The following is a 21,078-nucleotide window of genomic DNA, read 5'->3' on the forward strand; positions in this document are numbered from 1 at the left end:
GCCCGTAACTGGGCTGATTTGCGGGCCCAACCCGCTGCTGGTGAATCGTCGGTGGTGAGGCCTTTAACCAGTGCCCGACTCCTCGCAGGACTTGGAGAACCTGGTCGAAGAAGAGCCTGAGGCACCACCTGTGCTCCTCAAAAGGAGTTCTGCCAGCTCTTTAGGTGAGCAAGGTCTCCGCGTTCATGAGGGGAAATTCAGGAAACGGCTCTCCTTGAAAAGATCACTTACCTTTCCCTGTGCAGACTGAGATGAGGATTTATGCGAAAGGGCTACTCCATCTACTGAGTTTGAGAGCGTTAATACCATAGAATGAACTGCCTCCTTGTACCCTCAGTTTGTTTTCTGGACCTGATTGACTTATTTCTCAACCTACTTCAACTATTGTAACAAAATTTATATTACATGTACTTGCATATTGCTTGTCTTTCTCTCCTTTGCCTGTTCTATACTTTAGAGGGAATTTTCCACTATGTATGAAGCCAGGCTTGGTATCTAAAAGGTCTGAGCCAAGAGGAGATCACATCCACAACTCAGGGCCCATGTAGAGTAAGTAGCTGTATTCTAAACACCTGGGGGCAGGTGGGCTGAGTTCGAAAAGGGAGTCAGCCCTGAATAACAGTTGGAGTGTAGGTTATATACTCTGCCTCTAGCTTTTGGCAGTTCCTGCTGACTTAGTCTTCATGGCCCTGTTGTCCACTTTGCAGTTGGACTGGTCTGGTATCTCATCCTGCATCTGCTGGGTGTTTCATTGTCTTGTGAATAATCTGATAATCCATACTCCACAAAAGGCTGAGCAAAAGTCATGCAAGCAACGCATTTTTCACAGTTGCTTTTACCTGTACCCTTTAAAACGTTATTAACCTTTTCAGTATCCACTGTCAACAACTTAGTGATGGCATTTAGTGGTGGGATTTTCAGCCCTGCCAGTTTTACACAGCAAGATGTCATTTATCTTTCTGGTATTCATGGTGCGGGGGAGTGATATTTCTATTTCAAAAAGCTTTTCACATTAGCATTTTCTAGTCCAACTAATTTGCTTACATTTGAGTTGAATTTGAATTGGTAGTAGATTGAGTGAAACCTGTTAATGGGAGAGTTTCTGTAATCTAGGATCCTCCCTTTTTTTTTTCTGTGAGAATACAGTAAATAATTTTGAAATCTTGTTGTTTATTACAGTTTGCATCTAATCTATTCACTAAGTAAATGATTTATTGGGTAGATTTTTTTTTTTTATCCTCACTCGACATTTTTCTATTTTTTGTTCAGATAGAGTGGGAGGGAGAGAGAGAGAGAGAAAAATCGATGTGAAAGGGACACATCGAGTGGCTGCCCCCCCGCACGATCAACCAGGGTCGGGGACAAACTGCAACCGAGGTATGCACCCTTAGCAGCGACCGAACCCAGGTCTCTCTGGACCGCAGACTGATGCTCTAACCGCTGAGCCAAACTGGCCAGGGCTGGGCAGATGTTTTTGTTCTTGGGAATAGATTATATTTTATCATTTTAAATATAACTTTATAATTATCAATCTTTTGAAAGTTGTAACTTGTCTTTTGCTGTTGATGTTTTTTAAACCATTAGCTAGTGAATAGATGACTTGTATTAATGCAGATACTTGGCAAGCTTTATCTGATTTTGCTGTGCAAAGTAACCATTTATTAGAAGATAGTATAAGAAAGACAAAGGAATAGAAGGTAGTGTATGTTGTCAGTTTCAATGTCAAGACATTTAGATTTAAAAATTGTATCCTTTAAAAGTAAAATTATATGAAAAAGCAGAATAGATTAATTATAACTAAGGAAATATTCCTTAAACTCCCTCATAAAGCAAACACCTCCACAAATGTACGGTAGTCAAGTTTTTTTTTTTGGTATGTGCCCCTAGAGGGAACTGAACCCAGGACTCTGGTCCGCAGGCTGACGCTCCAACTGCTGAGCCAAACTGGCCAGGGCCGGTAGTCAGTTTTTTAACAGTCTTTTAATTTAGTCCCGTCCCCCCCCCAATCTTAACCCATTGGCTCAGAGTTAATACAATACAATACTGTAGAGCAGTGGTTCTCAGCCTTCCTAATGCCGCGACCCTTTATTACAATTCCTCATGTTGTATGTGGGCATATCTACATGTGGGTGGACCCGCCTGGAGACCATAGAGGAGCAGTGTCTCAGTTCCTAAGATCAACGGAAATATGTGTTTTCTGATGGTCTTAGGCGACCCCTGTGAAAGGGTTGTTTGACCCCCAGAGGGGTTGTGACCCACAGGTTGAGAACCGCTGCTGTAGAGGGTAAGAGTGGAGTGAAGGGCCTGGCTTCAGATTTTCTTGGTTCCCATTCCAGCTCTCTCACTTCCAAGCTATTTGAACTGGGCAAATTGTTTACCCTGTCCTCATATATCTTCATCCTTATAGCTCTCTTGTAGTGATGTTGTAATGACTAAAAATATATTTATAAGATTTATAGAACAGCACTTGGCCTAAAAAAGGACTATGGCACATTAGAAACTTTTATTATAAAAATTGTGAAAAATAGAAAACTGGAATAAAACACCATAAAACTATCAGCTAAAGACAGCAAGTATTATTATGTTGCTATTTTGTAACAAGCATTTTTACCTTGCTTTTAAACACTTTGAGTAAACAATATCCTGCAAATGTACTATAATGTACCTAACCATTTCTTTTTAAATAGAATATTTAAGTTAAAAAATGGCAAAATTGGTATATGTTTGTATATTGCTTTATAAAAGATTCTCACATTTATTTAAATATTTTTTGTTTGGGAATTTTATTTTCATTTTGAAATTGAGAATGAAAAATAGAAAGGCTAATTCGGTATCTCCCTTTAACCACGTAGAAGTACATAAGAATTTTAGAGTTCTGTGAGTCCCGATTTATTGCTCTAAGAAGTTAATTGGACTCTGATATATTTTTTTCTAAAAAATTAGTATTTTTTTTAATCCATTGACTTTTTTAGATAGAGTGGGAGGGAGGGAGGGAAGGGGAGAGAGAAACTTGGATATGAGAGAGACACATCAATTGGTTGTCTCCTGCATGACCCTGACTAGGCCGGGGATCAAATCCATAACTGAGGTATGTGCCCTTGACCAGGAATCAAACCCGAGATTCTTTGTACTCAGGCTGATGCTCTAACCACTAAGCCAAACTGGCCAGGGCTAGTTTAGCATTTTATTTTATTTATTTATTTATTTATTTATTTATTTATTTATTCCTCACCCGAGGACATTTTTCCATTTTTTTGTTCAGGTAGAGTGGGAGGGAGAGAGAGGAACAGAGAGAGAAAGAAACATCGATGTGAAAGGAACACATCGAGTGGCTGCCACCCGCACAACCGACCAGGGCCGGGGACAAACTGCAACCGAGGTACGCGCCCTTAGCGGAAACCGAACCCAGGTCTCTCAGGACCGCAGGCCGACGCTCTAACTGCTGAGCCAAACCGGCCAGGGCTAGTTTAGCATTTTAAAATAAAGCATATAAGACCGGAATTGAACCCGAGACTCTTTGGTCTGCAGGCTGACACTAACTGCTGAGCCAAATCGGCCAGGGCATGTGTGTTTATTATTATTTTTAAATATGTTTTTATTGATCTTTTTAGAGAGTGAGGAAGGGAGAGAGAGAAAAAAACATTGATGTGAGAGAAATATCCATCAGCTGCCTCCTGCATGCCCCCTACTGGGGATCAAGTCTGCAACCTGGGCATACCCTACCCTGACCAGGAATTGAACTGGGACCTCTCAGTCCACAGGATGATGATTAATCCACTAAGCTACATTGGCCAAGCTGTGTGTTTATTTAATAAAATGTGTTGAATGTCTGTAGAACTTAAAGATGCCAGATGCATTTTTGTATGTTTTCACATTTAATTCTTGTAACAACTCTCTGAAGTAGGAATTTCCTATTTTACAGATGAGGAAACAGCCTCAGAGAACTAAAGCACACCCTGTACCATATATCTAATAAGTTGTAAATTCAATGCCTGCTCTTCTGGCCCCAGGAAAACTATTCTTTCCCTGTCCCTTTGCATTTATAAATCTGGAATTCTCAAACATTTATTTATTTTTATAAAGGAAATTTTTGTTGTTGTTGTTGTTCTGTTTTGTTTTTAGAGGTTTTTTTTCTTTTTTGGTTAATAATCCTCACCTGAGGATATTTTTCCATTGATTTTTAGAGAGAGTGGAAGGAAGGGGAGGGACGGAGGAATGGAGGGAGGGAAAAAAAAAGAGAGAAAGAAAGAAACATAGATATGAGAGAGACACATCAATTGGTTGTCTCCCATACATGCCCCAACTGGGGCAGGGGATCGAACCTACAACCCAGGTGTGTGCCTTTGACCGGGAATCGAACCTGCGACCCTTCAGTGCATGGCTTGATGCTCTAACTACTGACCATCACCATCCAGGGCAGTAATTTTTTATTATTAAATTTATTGGGGTGACACTGGTTAATAATAAAATTATATAGATTTCAAGTATACAATTTTATAATGCATCATCTGTATATTTCAAACTTTGATTTAAATTGAGAAAATACTTTTATAGGTGAAATCTAAGGAAAAAGAAAACAGATAAGCATGGAAAATGAGGACACAAAGAAAATACAAGGTGAGAAGTTCATGAATCATATGTCTGGAAGTAGTTTTATAAATTTGTAGGTAATACTGCAGATTATCTGACAGTTTCCAGGAAATGAAAGAATAATTCAACAATTTATATAAATATGTATCATGTACCTACTCTCTGCCTGTCACATTCACTCAGGAAATTGATATTCTAAAGGAAAAAGGCATGCTGATAATTAGAATACTCTATTATAGCTGATTCAATGGAGGTAAGAATACCAGAAGAGTTGGGAACCTGAGAGAACTACCATCAAAGTATGCCTGGAGGATTTCAGAGTTATCCTCAGAATGGTGGAAATTAAATCCATGGACATGAAGGAGATTAACCAGAGAGGGAATATTAAAAGAGAAAAGAATGGGAAATAAATAGTGTTCCCTTTAATGCACACCATCACATAAGGGTTTGGCTGAGGAAGGAGGCCCTCAAAAAAAAGACTGAGGAAAACATTTCAGAAAGGTGAATGGAGAGTAAGGAATATGTGGCATTTTGGAAATCAGCATTAGTGTTACTGACCCTTCAGGTCCTGGGACCTAAATCAGGGTCCTTCTGCCCAGTACTATTAGCACCAATAGAATAAGACCTAGTTTCATAAAGCAGAGCAGAAACTTTATTCTTTGATCAAGGAATGGAGAGGGTAAGCTCATGCTCTAACAGTGCCTACTCCCCAAATGGGAAGGAGTGTTCGTGTATTTATAGGTTGTGACGTGGAGTGATTACATTTTTTTTTTAGGCATGGGTAGTTATACTTCTGTTACACTTGGCCCTTTTGCACATGGTCTTTCTTTGGTGTACAGGGCAGTGCTGCAACCAACTGAGCCATCCAGCCAGAGTTATGTATGGTCTTTTGCACATGATGCCCCATACCATCTTGGTCTTTGCCCTGGGCACCTTTTTCTTTGCACTCAGCCCTCTTCCTTTTGCTGTCAGGAATCCTTTTTAGTTCCTGTAAGCTAGCATAGCTTGTGACATAGTTTAGGTATTGAGAAATGTTAGAATCTTTTAGATGATAGCCAGGTGACGTTAGAATAATGCTTTGTGAGAAAGATTGCTTGAAAGCATCTGTGTCAAATGTCCACAGTTTGTGTAGAATCAGTATTATTTCTTCCATAAATATTTGGAAGAATTTACAAATGAAGCCATCTGAATTGAACCTGGAGTTTTCTTTATAGAAAGGTTTTTAACTCTGATTTTAATTTCCTTCATAGATATGACTATTTAGGTTATCTGTTTCTTCTTGAATGAGTTTAGGTAATTTGTGTCTTTCAAGCAATTTATCCATTTCACCTAAGTCATTGAATCTCTAGGTATGAAGTTGTACACAACCATTATTATCTTTTGAATATCTGTAGAATCTGTGGTGGTGCCATCTCTCATGCCAATATTGGTTTGTGTCTTTGCTCCTTCATTCCTGATCAATTTGTCTAGAGTTTTTTCAGTTTTATTGATCTTCTCAAAGAACCAGCTCTATGGTTTTTGTTTTTTATCACATTGATTTCAGCTTTAATCTTTTTTTTTTTATCCTCACCCGAGGATATTTTTCCATTTTTTGCTCAGGTAGAGTGGGAGGGAGAGAGAAGAACAGAGAGAGAGAGAGAGAAACATCAACGTGAAAGGAACACATCGAGTGGCTGCCACCTGCACGACCAACCAGGGCCGGGGACAAACTGCATCTGAGGTACGCGCCCTTAGTGGGAACCGAACCCGGGTCTCTCAGGACCGCAGGCCGACGCTCTAACCGCTGAGCCAAACCGGCCAGGGCAGATTTCAGCTTTAATCTTTATAATTTCTTTGCTTTTATTTGCTTTGGGTTTAATTTACTTTTTTTCTACTTTCTTAAGGTAGAAGCAAGGTCATTAATTTGAGACCTTTATTTGTAAGACAGGCATTTAGTATTATAAATTTCCTCCTGAATATTGCTTTAGTAGCATCCCACAAATTCTAACATGTTATATTTTCATTTTCATTCAGTTCATTTCTAAATGGCAGATATTTAAACCATTGTAGCTTTATTTAAAGAGAATAATGTTCAAATTTTCTATTCCCATATTTCACAAAAGGGTAATATAAAACAATTTTAAGAAGTTCAGTTCTTTTATTTAAGGAACATATTTCTTTTATATGTCTTTATTATTTGTTAGACGAAGTAATGCATACTTATTTAAAAAGTAAACCTTACAATCCTGGTCGGTTTGGCTCAGCTGTTAGAGCATTAGCCCACGAACCAGAGAGGCCCAGGTTCGGTTCCCACTAAGGCACATACCTCAGTTGCAGTTAGTACCTGGCCCCAGTTGGGGTCGTGTGGGTGGCAACCACTCAATGTGTCTCTCTCACGTCAATGTTTCTCTCTCTTCCTCCATCTCTCCCTCCCGCTGTATCTGAAGATAAATGCAAAAAGTGTCCTCGGATGAGGATAAAAAAATAAAAAAATAAAATAAAAAGCTAACCTTACAAAGGTAAGTATTTATAAAATCAAATTTAAATGGTTACTTTTTGAAAAGAAACATTTGGTTTAAAATAATGAAATTTTTGCCCAGCCAGTGTGGCACAGTGGTTGAGCGTCAATCAAGAAGTTCCCAGTTCAGTTCCCAGCCAGGACATATGCCCAGGTTGTGGGCCTGATCTCCAGTGGGGGCATACAGGAGGCAGCCAATGGATGTTCTCTTTCATCGATGTTTCTATCTATCTACAAAATCAAGAAAGAAAAAAAATATTAAAAAAATAAAATAAAATAATGAAATTTTTGTTCTTTAGAAATGAAGACTGACCTGAATTTATTATTAGAGTGTCTGAAGTATCAAATGGATAACCCTTTTTCACAAAAGGAAGCTTTGGTCACTATTCATTCAATTTGTCAACAAAACAGTAAGATATAATAGTGAATTTTTATCTGTGATTCCAGTTCTTTTACTATTGTGATATATGAAATATGCATAGCTCTTTCTCTTCCACTCAGTTGCTCTACCTGTTATGTTACTATGTTCATGTGATTTATTTTATCCTTAAAAGAATAACCATAGTAAATATCACTTCTGTTTTGTTTTGTCTGCACATCCTACAGGTGATGCAGGTGTATATTTTCGGGAAATTGGTGGTTTGGTGTTTGTAAAAAACCTTGCAAAGTCAAGTGAACATAGCATGGTAAAAGAAGCAGCCTTATATACATTAGGAACTGTTGCAGAAAAAAATGGTAAAATATAAAAACTTTATTTCATTATCCTTTAAGCCTTGCATTATACTTTGACAAACTACTAAAAATAATTTTAGAATTAATTTTCTTTTTTATGTGGCTAGATAGTTTTATCAGGTATTTTATTTATTTATTTAAATTAATGTATGCCAAAGATTATATTTAATTTGTTAACTAATGAAGGAATCAGTAAAATGTTACAAGTGTTATAAAGGCAGTGGCACAAACCAATATGGGCATTTAATAATGCTGAAATACATGTATAAATAAGCACATAACTGGGCAATATCTACAGGGCAATAATTAATTACACTCTATATCCAAAATGTTTTTCATTTTTATTGACAAGAGTAACGTACATTACTATCAGTTCCTTTTTTTTGGTAGGAGATACGGAACTTTTATCTAGTTCTGCTTATCGTCAAAGCCTTTTTTGTTAATTATTATTGGCCCTGACTGGTTTAGTTCAGCGGTTAGAGCATCGGCCTGCAGTCCAGAGAGACCCTGGTTCGGTTCCTTCTAAGGGCATGTACCTCAGTTGCAGTTTGTCCCCGGCGCTGGTTGGGTCGTGTGGGTGGGAACCACTTGATGTGTCCCTTTCACCTCCATGTTTCTCTCTCTCTCTCCCTCCCACTCCATCTGAACAAAATATCGAAAAATGTCCTCGGGTGAGAATTAAAAAAAAAAAAAAATTTATTTTTGTTACAGATGTTTCTCCTTCTTTACCCCATTGACACCCTCCTCCCCACGCCTCCCAACCTGTCCCCAGCTTTGTTGTCCATGTCCATTGGTTATGTGTACATACATATAAGTTCTGAGTTTATCTCTTTCCGCCCCCCAACCCCCTCTTCTGAGGGTTGTCATTCTGTACCCTACATCCACGTCTCTGGGTCTACCTATACCTCACACTGTTATGTTCATTATATTCCACAAATACGTGAGATCATGTGGTATTTGTCTTTTTCTGCTTGGCTTGTTTCACTTAGTTTCCAGGTCCCTCCATGTCGTCTCAAAGGATAAGAGATCTTTCCTTCTTATAGCTGCATAGTACTGCATTGTGTACATGTACCACAGCGTGTTTATTCATTCGTCTATTGCTGGACACTTGGGCTGTTTCCAGATCTTAGCTATTGTAAATAGTGCTGCTATGAACATGGGAGTACATATATTCTTTCTGATTGGTGTTTCAGGCTTCTTAGGGTATATTCCTAGAGGTGGGATCACTGGGTCAAATGGAAGTTCAATTTTTAAATTTTTGAGGTAACACCATATTGTTTTCCATAGTGGCTGCACTAGTCTGCATTCCCACCAGCAGTGTACTAGAGTCCCCTTTTCTCCACACCCTCACCAACACTTGTTTGATGATTTGTTGATGGCGGCCATTCTGACAGGTGTGAGGTGATAACTCATTGTTGTTTTAATTTGCATCTCTCTGATGATTAGTGATGTTGAGCATTTCTTCCTATGTCTCTTGGCCATTTGTATGTCCTGTTTGGAGAGGTGTCTATTCAGCTCCTCTGTCCATTTTTTAATTGGGGTCTTTGTCTTCCGTTTGTTGAGTTTGTATGAGTACTCTATATATTTTGGAAATTAACCCCTTATCTGATACATCATTGGCAATGATGTTCTCCCATACAGCAGGTTGCCTTTCCATTTTGATGGTTGTTTTTTTTGCTGTGCAGAAGCTTTTTAGTTTGATGTAGTCCCATGTGTTCATTTTCTCCTTTGTTTCTGTTGCCTTAGGTGATGTATCAGTGAAAATTCTGCTGCGTATGATGTCCGAAATTTTGTTGCCTACATTTTCTTCTAGAATTTTTATGGATTCCCAGGTCACATTTAAGTCTTTTATCCATTTTGAGTTTATTTTTGTGTATGGTGTAACTTGATGGTCTAGTTTTATTTATTTGCATGTAGCTATTCAATTTTCCCGACACCATTTATTAAAGAGGCTGTCTTTACTCCATTGTATGCTCTTGCCACCTTTGTCAAATATTAATTGAGCATAATGTCTTGGGTCCATTTCTGGGTTTTCAGTTCTGTTCCACTGGTCTATATGCCTGTTCTCGTGCCAGTACCAGGCTGTTTTGATTACAGTGGCTTTACAGTATAACCTGATACCTGGTATTATGATCCCACCTACTTTGTCCTTCTTTTGCAAGATTGCGGTGGCTTTTCGGGGTCTTTTTTGGTTCCACATGAACTTTTGAAGTATTTGTTCTAGTTCTGTGAAACATGTCGTTGGTATTTTGAGGGGGATAGCATTGAGTCTATAGATTGCTTTGGGTAACATGGACATTTTAATGATGTTAATTCTTCCAATCCATGAACAAGGTATGTGCTTCCACTTTTTTATATCTTCCTCTATTTCTTTTTTCAATGTCCTGTAGTTTTCTGCAAATAGGTCCTTTACTTCTTTGGTTAAGTTTATTCCTAGGTATCTTAATTTTTTTTGCCACAGTGGTAAATGGGATTGTTTTTTCAGTTTCTCTTTCTATGAGTTCATTATTGGTCTATAAGAATGCCGTCGATTTCTTGACGTTAATTTTGTATCCTGCTACTTTGTCAAATTCATTTATTAAGTCTAGTAGATTTTTGATGGAGTCTTTAGGATTTTCTATGTATAGTATCATGTCATCTGCAAATAATGACAGTTTCACTTCCTCCTTTCCAATTTGAATCCCTATTTTTCCTTCATGTCTGATTGCTGTGGCTAAGACTTCCAGTACTATGTTAAATAAGAGTGGTGAAAGTGGGCATCCCAGTCTTGTTCCTGTTCTTAAGGGAAATGTTTTTAGTTTCTGCCCATTGAGCATGATGTTGGCTGTAGTTCTTTCATATATGGCCTTTATTATGTCGAGATATGATCCCTCTATTCCCACATTGCTGAGTGTTTTTATCAGAAATGGATGCTGTATTTTGTCGAATGCTTTTTGAGCATCTATTGATATGATCATGTGGCTTTTATTCTTCATTTTGTTTGTGTGGTGTATCACATTTATTGATTTGCGTATATTGTACCAGCCTTGCATCCCTGGGGTGAATCCCAGTTGGTCGTGGTGAATAATTTTTTTGATGTATTGCTGTATCTGATTTGCTAGTATTTTGTTCAGGATTTTGGCATCTATGTTCATCAGGGATATTGGCCTGTAGTTTTCTTTCTTTGTAGTGTCTTTTTCTGGTTTTGGAATTAGAATTATGCTGGCCTCATAGAACGAGTTTGGATGTCTTCCTTCTTCTTGAATTATTTGAAATAGTTTGAGGAGAATGGGTGTTCTTTTTTGAATATTCGGTAAAACTGCCCTGTGAAGCCATCCGGGCCTGGGCTTTTGTTTGCTGGGAGCGTCTTGATTACCTCTTCAATTTTCTTACTTGTTATTGGTCCGTTCAAGTTTTCTCTCTCTCCCGGGTCCAGTTTTGGGAGACTGTGTGTTTGTAGAAATGTGTCCATTTCGCTTAGGTTGTCGAATTTGTTGCTATATAATTGTTCATAGTAGCTGTTAATGATCTTTTGTATTTCTGTGGTGTCAGTTGTTACTTCTCCTCTTTCATTTCTGATTTTGTGTATTTGGGTTCTTGGTGAGTCTAGCTAAGGGTCCATCAATCTTGTTCATCTTTTTGAAAAACCAGCTCTTTGTTTCATTGATCTTTTGAATCGTTTTTTTGGTCTCTATGTCATTTATTTCTGCTCTGAATTTACTATTTCCTCCCTTCTACTTGCTCTGGGGTTTTCTTTTTGTTTGCTTTCTAATTCTTTAAGTTGTGAGTTTAGACAGTCAATTAGAAATTTTTCCTGTTTCTTGAGGTAGGCCTGTAGTGCTATGAACTTCCCTCTCAGAACTGCTTTTGCTGCATCCCATAGATTTTGTGTTGTTGTGTGTTCATTTTCATTGGTTTCCAGGAAGTTTTTAATTTCTTCCTTGATCTCCATGGTAACCCATTCATTGTTTAATAACATGCTATTTAGCCTTCATGTGTTCAAATGTCTTTGCATGTTTTTGTTGCAGCGATTTCTAGTTTCATGCCATTGTGATCTGAGAAGATGTTTGATATGATTTCATTCTTCTTGAACTTGTAGAGATTTAGTTTGTGTCCTATCATGTGGTCTGTCTTTGAGAACATCCATGTGCACTTGAGAAGAATGTGAATTCTGTAGTTTTGGGGTATACTTCTCTGTAGATATCTATTAAATCCATTTGGTCTAGTGCTTCATTTAGAGTCTCTGTTTCCTTGCTAATTATTTGTCTAGAGGATCTATCCAGTGGTGTCAGCAGGGTGTTGAAGTCCCCTGCTATGATTGTATTGCTGTCAATTTCTCCTTTGAAGTCCTCCAGAAGATTTTTAATATATTTTGGTGCTCCTATATTGGGTGCATATGTGTTTATCAAGGTTATATCTTCCTGTTGGATAGATCCTTTCAATATTATGTAGTGGCCTTCTTTGTCTCTAGTTATGGCCTTCATTTTGAAATCTATTTTATCAGATAGATATTGCTACCCCAGCTTTTTTTTTCCTTTCCGTTTGCTTGGAAGATTTTTTTCCATCCCGTCACTTTTTTTTTCCCTCACCTGAGGACATTTTTCCATTTTTTGTTCAGATAGAGCGGGAGGGAGAGAGAGGAAGAGAGAGAAACATCGATGTGAAGGGACACATCGAGTGGCTGCCACCTGCACGACCAACCAGGGCCAGGGACAAACTGCAACCGAGGTGCGTGCCCTTAGCAGGAACCGAACCCGGGTCTCTCTTCACCGCAGGCCGACACTCCAATCGCTGAGCCAAACTGGCCAGGGCCATCCCTTCACTTTTAACCTATGTGAGTCTTTTGTTGTCAGGTGGGTCTCTTGTAAACAACATATAGATGAGTCATGCTTTCTCATCCAATCAGCTACTCTGTGTCTTTTTATTAGAGCATTCAGTCCATTTACATTTAAGGTGATTGTTGATGTGTACTTATTTATTGCCATTTTTGTTTAGTTTGGTTATATTTTTCTTCCTATTTCTTCTACTAATTACAGCAGTCCTTTTAACATTTCTTGCAGTACTGGTTTGGTGGTAATGTATTCCCTTAGCCCTTTTTTTTGTCTGGAAAGCTTTTATTTGACCTCTTTGAATGATAGCCTTGCTGGGTAGTGTAGTCTTGGATTGAGATCCTTGTTTTTCATGACCTTGATTACTTCATGCCATTCCCTTCTGGCCTGTAGTGTTCCTGTTGCGATGTCACCTGATAGCCTTATGGGGTTCTTTTGTAGGTAACCTGTTGCTTATCTCTCGCTGCTTTTAGAATTCTCTCTTTGTCTTTAATTCTTGCCATTTTAATTATTATGTGTCTTGGTGTGGCTGTTTGTGTTCTTCTTACTTGGGGCTCTCTGTGCTTCCTGAACTTGAATGCCTTCTTCCTTCACCAAATTAGGGAAGTTTTCTGTCACTATTTTTTCGAATATATTCTCGAATACTTACTCATTTTCTTCTTCTTTGGGGACTCCTGTGATGTGAATATTATTATGTTTCCAGTTGTCCCACAGTTCTCTTAAGCTGTCTTCCTGTTTTTAATCGTTTTTTCCTTTTGTTTTTCTGATTGGTTGATATTTCTACCCTGTCTTCTAATTCACTGATCCAGTCCTCAGCTTCCTCTACTCTGCTGTTTAGACCTTCCAATGTGTTCTGTGTTTCTGATATGTCATTCTTGATTTCTTCTTGGTGGTATTTATTTTTCAGTTGGTTGATTTTCAACATTTCTATGTCCTTACTCATGATATTGAGCTTCCTCAAGATCATGGCTCTTAATTCTAGCTCTGTTAACTTGCTTAACTGCTCCACATTTAACTTATCTTTGATAGAGGTCTCTTGTTCTTTCATTTGGCTTCTGGTTCTTTTTTTCACTATTTTGGCTATCACAGTGGGCTTTGGAGCCTGCAGAGTATTCCCTGTGGTTGTTGGTGTTCTGCTGTTTGTGGCTGTGTCTCCAGGGTTTGGATGAGTGAGGGAGGACCCACGTTAAACACCACTGTCAAGTCTTACTTTCCTGGTTAGCGTTACTATGCCAGGAATGGTACAGTTATCCTCTAGCTTTTTCTCCGGAGGCTATCAGTAGTGGTTACTTGAAGAGCCTGACTTGGGTTGTCATTTGAATGAAAAGCTCCCTGAGTTGCTCAGCATAAGGGGATTCCAGGAGGGTGGGGCAGATGCTGGTTGTTAATAAGCCTCAATTTGCATTTCAATGGCTTGGGTGGGGTTGAATCTCCAAGAGAGGGGCCACTGCCTCTCCCCAGAACCCTGGGAAGGAGTCAGATGGCCACTGTCCTGCGTGGCTGTAACTCAGTAAAAGCTCTGAGCCCCCTCCAAATTCCCAGTGTCTCCACATAGTTCCAGTCCAATCTCCCCTCCCTCTGCCAGAGCCTAAGGTGAGTGGCTGTGGCTATTTTAGCGTCTGTCCCTGCTCTGGGCTGTGGAACCGCTTGGGAGTGGAACCCAAGGGCGCTGTTCACAGGTAAGTCCGCTGCTGTCCATGGGCTCCCAGCTCCCCTCTCGCACCTCCGCAGTCCTACCAGGATCGAGTCAGTGTCCCTGGTTATATGATCCTCAGCAAGCTGCTTTTCTGTTGCTTTTTCCCATCGATTTGTCTCTATTTTAGTTCTAATTTCAGTTTGGTCCTGGGAGACAGTCAGTGTAGCTTCCATTCACTCCACCACCATTTTGGAATCCTGTTGTTGTTTTTTTTTGTTTTGTTTTTTTTTAATTTACAGAGTTGGGAAATAAGCTCAAAGGCAATGATAGGCACAGATCATCTAGAAGGGTGTGCTAGATAGGACATTCAGTAATCATTTTTGTCATTTCAAAATAGTTTTCAATTCTCCTTGGCATTAGTTGGAAACATTTATTTTGACTTTATTTTTTACTACCATGCATAAGTTTTTTATTTTGATTAAAAATAAAATTCATCCTTCTTTCCTCTTTTGCTTCTGTATTTTGAGCCATAGGAAAGGTTTTCCACAGTCCTAGGTTATAGGGGAATCTACCCACATTTTTTGTTGGTACTTGTATGTTTTTTTAATTTTACTTTTACTTTTTTGATACTTTTAAAAATGTTTTTATTGATTTTTTAGATGTGAGAAGGAAACATCGATTGGATGCCTCCTACACACCCCCCTACTGGGGATTGAGTCTAAAACCTGGGCATGTGCACTGACGAGGAATTGAACTGGGAACTCTCAGTCCATGGGCCTAGATGCTCAATCCACTGAGCCACACTGGCCGGGCTACATTTTGATACTTTAAAAATTTTCTTAGGATATAGTGTGATGAATGGCTCCCATTTTGTTTATTTATTTATTTTTAATACAATGCCAATCTTGCTATCCTAATACTTATTAAAAAGTAGATTTTTTTTCACATTGATTTGAGATTGTGCCATTAATCACTTAATGTATTTTCATATGTAGTGGGTCTGTGACTGGTTTTTCTATTTTGTTCATTGTCTATATATCCAAATATTTGAATCAAAAGATCAAGATAACCTACAACCATCTTGTATATGGATAAATATGCTCTGGGTATACAAATTCATGTTGGCAAAAACATTTTTCTCTAGTATAGCAGATATGAGGTTGAATCTAAACATTAATTTGTTAAACAACTTTATATTATATTTTCATCCATTAAATATTTCTTCATTACTTGTTAAGAATCAAGCTGTATGCTGGACATTGGGGATAAATAAGACATTGTCCTTGTCATTGCAAGAGAGCCTAATAGCTGGTTTTAGACACTATATAAAATATTGACTATATCAGTGTGTTCAAATTAATTTTTTAAAGTTTTGTTTATTGCATGATTATCACACAAAAACTTCCTACTGTCATGTAGGTATCATTTTTGCTTTTTTTTTTATCCTCACCTGAGGACATTTTTTGCATTTATCTTCAGATAGAGCAGGAGGGAGAGAGGAAGGAAGAGAGAGAGAGAAACATCAATGCTAGAGAGACGCATCGAGTGGTTGCCACCCACATGACCCCAACCGAGGCTGGGGATGAACCACAACCAAGATATGTGCCCCTAGCAGGAACTGAACCTGGATCTCTCTGGTCCGTGGGCCGACTCTCTTACTGCTGAGCCAAACTGGCCAGGGCCATTTTTGCTTCTTGAAAGATATGTTTATTTCTAGAAACAACTTAATAGCCCAAGTATCACTCTGGCCAGTTTTGCTCAGTGGTTAGAGTGTCAGCCCAAGGACATTTGATTCCTGGTCAAGGGCATGTACCTGGGTTTCGGGTTTTATCTTCGGCGTCATGTGAGAGGCAACCAATGATGTTTCTCTCCCCCCTCCCCTTTCTACTGTGACTAAAAATCAATGGAAAAATATCCTTGGGTGAGGATTAAAAAAAAAATAGCCTAAATATTATTTGTTCTGCTGTTTTCTACAGCAGGTTTCTGAATTTTCTTAAATTTTTCTCTTGCTATGTTTTTGTTACTTACCCTCTTAAATTTTTTGGTCATATTTTAAGTATTTATTCTGTTAGCTTTTTTTTTTTAAATCTGTTAGCTTTTTATTAGAAATTGTAGGGGGTTGCAATACAATTTTTTTTTTTTTGTACAGACAGAGTGGGAGGGAGAGAGAGGAAGGGAGAGAGAGAGAGAAACATCGATGTGAAGGGACACATCGAGTGGCTGCCACCCACACGACCAACCAGGGCCGGGGACAAACTGCAACCGAAGTACGTGCCCTTAGCGGGAACCGAACCCAGGTCTCTCCGGACCGCAGGCCGACGCTCTAACCGCTGAGCCAAACTGGCCAGGGCGCAATACAATTTTTTTTTAAATCCTCGCCCAAGGATATTTTTTCCATTTATCTTCAGATAGAGTAGGAAGGAAGGAGGGAGGGAGAGAGAGAGAGAAACATTGATGTGAGAAAGACACATTGACCAGCTGCCTCCCACACAACCCCAACTAGGGCCAGGGACCAAACCGAAACCGAAGTATGTGCCCTTGACTGGAATCGAACCTGCAACTCTTTGGTCCACGGGCCGACACTCCAACTGCTGAGCCAAACGAGCCAGGGAATGCAATACATTTTTTAGAGCCTACATCAAGTGCTTCTGATTAAGACATTACTTGTTTGGTCTGCTAATTTAATAAGCACATATTCGTTTGTCAGAGATTTTGTTATATAACCAATGAATGTCAATGAAATGATATCTGATTTGTGCTATGCATAGAAATTAAAATTATGTTTTTATATTTCAGTTTATTGTCAGCAGACTTTGTGCACTTCAGAATTGTTTGAAGACTTAATTTGGTTCTTATCTAATAATGATTCAAACACAAATTTGAAAAGAATGTCTGTCTATGTTATTTTGGTTCTAGTTTCAAATAATAGTAAGTACATCTTTTATGTTGTAGAAATATCTTTTAAAAATAATAAATTGGAATATCATTATTAATTTTTTTATTCTATTCCTTATATCAATGTCTTGTTCTTACTAATTTCTGAGAACTAGCTTTGAGAAAGAAAGAGAATTAATAGCATGCCTTTAATTTTTGATATTTATTAATTTTAACAAATAGTAAAGTGATTGGTATTATTTAATTAACACTGAAAATAAACAGATTTAAAAGCAAACGAGGCATTTAGTGAATTAGTTTTTAATTGATATTTCACTAAATTGGTCATTTAGTTATAGCGTTTACTCTATCAATCAACAGTGACCTTTAATTTCTTGTAATTTTTGGCTAAAGTTTTGTTTATGTTTTTGTTTTAGTGTTTATTCTGGAATAATTTTAGATTTACAGAAAAGTTGCAAAGGTAGTATACCATGTTCCTGTATACCTACTTCTCAGGCTAACATTATTTTTTAACATTGCTTTATTTAAATCTTCAAATTGTTAGAAATTTTATAAGTATTTAAAATGCTTCTAGATTTTATTTATTAATTTTTTTATATATATTTTTAATTTTTTTTTCCCTTTATTGATTTTAGAGACAGAGGAAGGGAGAGGGAGAGAGAGCGAGAAACATTGATGAGAGAGAACACTGACTGACCACCTCCTGTATGCCCCCCACCGGGGATCTGGCCCACAACCTGGACATGTGTCCTGACCAGGAATCAAACCAGCAACCTATTGGTGCATGGGTCAACGCTCAACTACTGAGCCACACCGGCTGGACTAGATTTTTTTTTTTCTATTTTGAATTTTTAAAAATTCTGGAGTATATTGTATTTTGTAACACAGAACCATGCAAAATAGATATTTTGTAATTTTTAGAAGAAATTTGAGTGTTATTATTCTCTAAGCGTAAGTAATATATTTCCCATAATATTGATTAGATTTCACCTACTGTAATTCTGTATTATACTTTGTAATACTTTAAAGTAATTAAAAGTTATTTATTAAAATACTACTACTTAAATGTTTTCCATTTCATCAAAATTATTTCTAAACAAAAGTCATGTTCATGTAATATGTGGCTGTTCTTTTAAGGGACTGGACAAACACTTGTGAGAGAAACAGGTTGTATTAAAATTCTGTCAGAGTTGTTCAGGTAAACAAATATAAATTTCCTTTTACTAATTATTCATTACTTAAGACTTTAACACATTTGTATTAATTTACTTCCTTTTCTTTTTAACCTAATAGGGCAATTCTTTCAAAATATGAGTTGAATTTGTCAGATAAAAATGTTTTCCAGAGTTATCAGTTGTGGTCATCAGTGTGTAGTGCTCTGTGTGTCTGTGTCAACAATCCTCAAAATGGTAATTATCTCAGATATTTGAATATAAAAATAAAGATAAAAACAAATGAAAATTTATATTTTCCAAATATATTTACACATGATTAACTTTACCTTCATTTAGATGAAAATCAAATGCTTTGCTGTTCACTTTTTCCACATGCTAATGACTGGCTAATAAATTGTATGATACCTGAGATAATTCGCCCTATTTGTTCATTTATTGGACTCACTCTTGCAAATAACAGTAAGTATTCATTATTCTCTAAGTTATATTTGAAGAAACTATTTCAAAGCATAATAAAAGCCTATTGAATTAATTGAATTAATGGATTAATTTTGTTCCAGTAAGTTGGGTCATTTTGGATGTACTTAGACTATTACAGATAGAAAAATCTCAAAAGTAGATTTGTTAAGATGACATTGGGAAGATGATTGTGACAACATAATTTTTAATCTCCCCAGATACTTCATAAAATAAAACTAGACAGCAAAACGAAAAACCCTCAGAATGTTTTCTCTGACCATATAGAATTAAATTTAGAAATAAAAATAAAACATCTAGAAAAGTCCCAAATATCTGGAAATGTTTTAAAACAACTCATTACTAAAAAGATCAAATCAAAACAACAACAGAAAAACACAAACCCTTGGATCAGAGAATAAATAACAAAGGAAATTAGAAATGTTTTAAAATGAATGACAGTAGAGCCAGTGTGGCTCAGTGGTTGAGTGTCGACCTATGAAGAGGTTTCGGTTTGATTCCCTGTCAGAGCACATGCGCAGATTGTGGGCCAAATCCCTGGTGGGGGGCATATAGGAGGCGGCCAATTGATGTTCTCTCTCATCAATGTTTCTATCTCTCTTCCTCTCCCTTCCACTCCCTCTAAAATCAACGAAGAAAAATAAAATAAAACATGAACAACTGAATGACACAACTGAAAAACAACATTAAAAAACTGGGATGCTACAAAAGCAATGTTTAGAGGGAAATTTATAGCATTAGGGCTTGCATGAGGGAAAAAGTGTCAGATTAATTATTTTAGTTTTCATCTAAGAAACTAGGAAACAGCCCAGCTGGTGTGGCTCAGTGGTTGAGTGTTAACCCCATGCACCAAGAGGTCACTAGCTCGATTCCTGTCAGGGCACATTCCAGGTTGTGGACCCAATCCCCATTTGGGGGCATGCGGGAGGCAACCAATTGATGTTCTCTCTCATTGATGTTTCTATCTCTCGTCTCTTCCTCTCTTTCTAAAATCAATAAAGGAAAAAAATTAATAATTATTATATTTGCCCTGGCCAGTTTGGCTCAGCGATTGAGCGTCAGCCTGTGGACCAGAGTCCCGGGTTCGGTTCCCACACACACACACACACACACACAAATTATTATATTTATTTTAAGTTATTCTAAAATTCATGTGCAGTTTGATTTAGGATTTTTTCCAGAAGCTATTTTTTAAAAAATCTTTTCAATTACAGTTCACATTCAATATTATTTTGTGTCTGTTTCAGGTGTGCAGCATAGTGGTTAGACAACCATATACTTTACAGTGTTCCCTTCGATATTTTCAGAACCCACCTGGTACCATTTATAGTTATTACAGTATTATTGACTATATTTCCTATGCTAAACTTTACATTCCCATGACTGTTTCGTAACTACCAGTCTGTACTTCTCAGTCTCTTCACTTTTTTTACCTAGTGCCCCAACCTGTTTCCTCCGGTAACCTTCAGTCTGTTCTCTGTATCTATGAGTCTGTTTCTGTTGGTTTGGGGTTTTTGTTTTTTTTTCAAGTTTTTAAAAATGAAAATACTTTGTAGTAAAGAATCCTATTATGGAGTCTCTATAATATTGAAAATGTTTGCTTATCCTTAAATAACATTTATTAACAGTTACTTTCTCAGATGTAGAAGTTGTTTTTAGGTTAAGATCTTTGTGTTTTATGGAACAATATAAAAAGTAATTTTTGTGTTTAAAATATCTTGGCTCAATTTGTGGTACTAGGGTAGACTGGGAAGAAGGTTTATGGCAGAATTATAATCACTAGCCTATATATCCATTTGTTAAAAGCTCATTGCTGGAATAGGGGCTTTTAGAGACTATTGAATGCACAGACCAATGGATACTTTCTGGCCAGAATAATTTTCACAGGGGAACAAAAGAATTCAGACATTAAAAAAATATATATGTTATTGATTCTTTGCTTGGGATAGTTGTCATGACCCTCAATGTGTGATAATTCTATGTTCCAAGAAGTAAAACAATTAGGCTTAAATAAGTTGGATGAAACATGTTCTTTGGAACAGTTAAGTTACTTTGCTGTTTGTAGATAAAAGCAATCTGAGGAATGAGTTATGTTGGAATTCAGAAAATAGGCAGCTTGCTAATTGGAGTACCAAGCTAAAACAATGAATCTATTCTTTATGGCTCTATTGAAGGATTTTATTTTAATAATGTCATTATTGCAAAGGATACCAGTTCTCACTAAAGGAAGCAAAAGAGATATCTAACAAAGAAGAAAAAAATACTGTG

General features: G+C 37.4%; 1 protein-coding gene across 2 annotated transcripts in view; it reads left to right on the forward strand.

Moving 5' to 3' along the window:
• TERB1 (telomere repeat binding bouquet formation protein 1) overlaps positions 1-21,078 on the forward strand; it is a 63,536-nt gene that overhangs the window by 4,488 nt on the left and 37,970 nt on the right. The window contains exons 1-8 of one of the 2 annotated variants that reach the window (XM_036274416.1): positions 92-164; positions 4,555-4,617; positions 7,387-7,497; positions 7,694-7,822; positions 17,060-17,191; positions 18,296-18,356; positions 18,452-18,567; positions 18,670-18,792. In XM_036274416.1, coding sequence (XP_036130309.1) covers positions 4,587-4,617; positions 7,387-7,497; positions 7,694-7,822; positions 17,060-17,191; positions 18,296-18,356; positions 18,452-18,567; positions 18,670-18,792 — 703 coding nt within the window. In that variant the 5' untranslated portion in view covers positions 92-164; positions 4,555-4,586. Of the gene's footprint in view, positions 1-91; positions 165-4,554; positions 4,618-7,386; positions 7,498-7,693; positions 7,823-17,059; positions 17,192-18,295; positions 18,357-18,451; positions 18,568-18,669; positions 18,793-21,078 lie in introns of those variants that run through there. The other variant, XM_036274415.1, reaches the window with a different exon arrangement.

Source organism: Molossus molossus, unplaced genomic scaffold, assembly GCF_014108415.1.
Source record: "Molossus molossus isolate mMolMol1 unplaced genomic scaffold, mMolMol1.p scaffold_m16_p_21, whole genome shotgun sequence".
In the NCBI taxonomy this organism is placed as follows: Eukaryota; Metazoa; Chordata; class Mammalia; order Chiroptera; family Molossidae; genus Molossus; species Molossus molossus.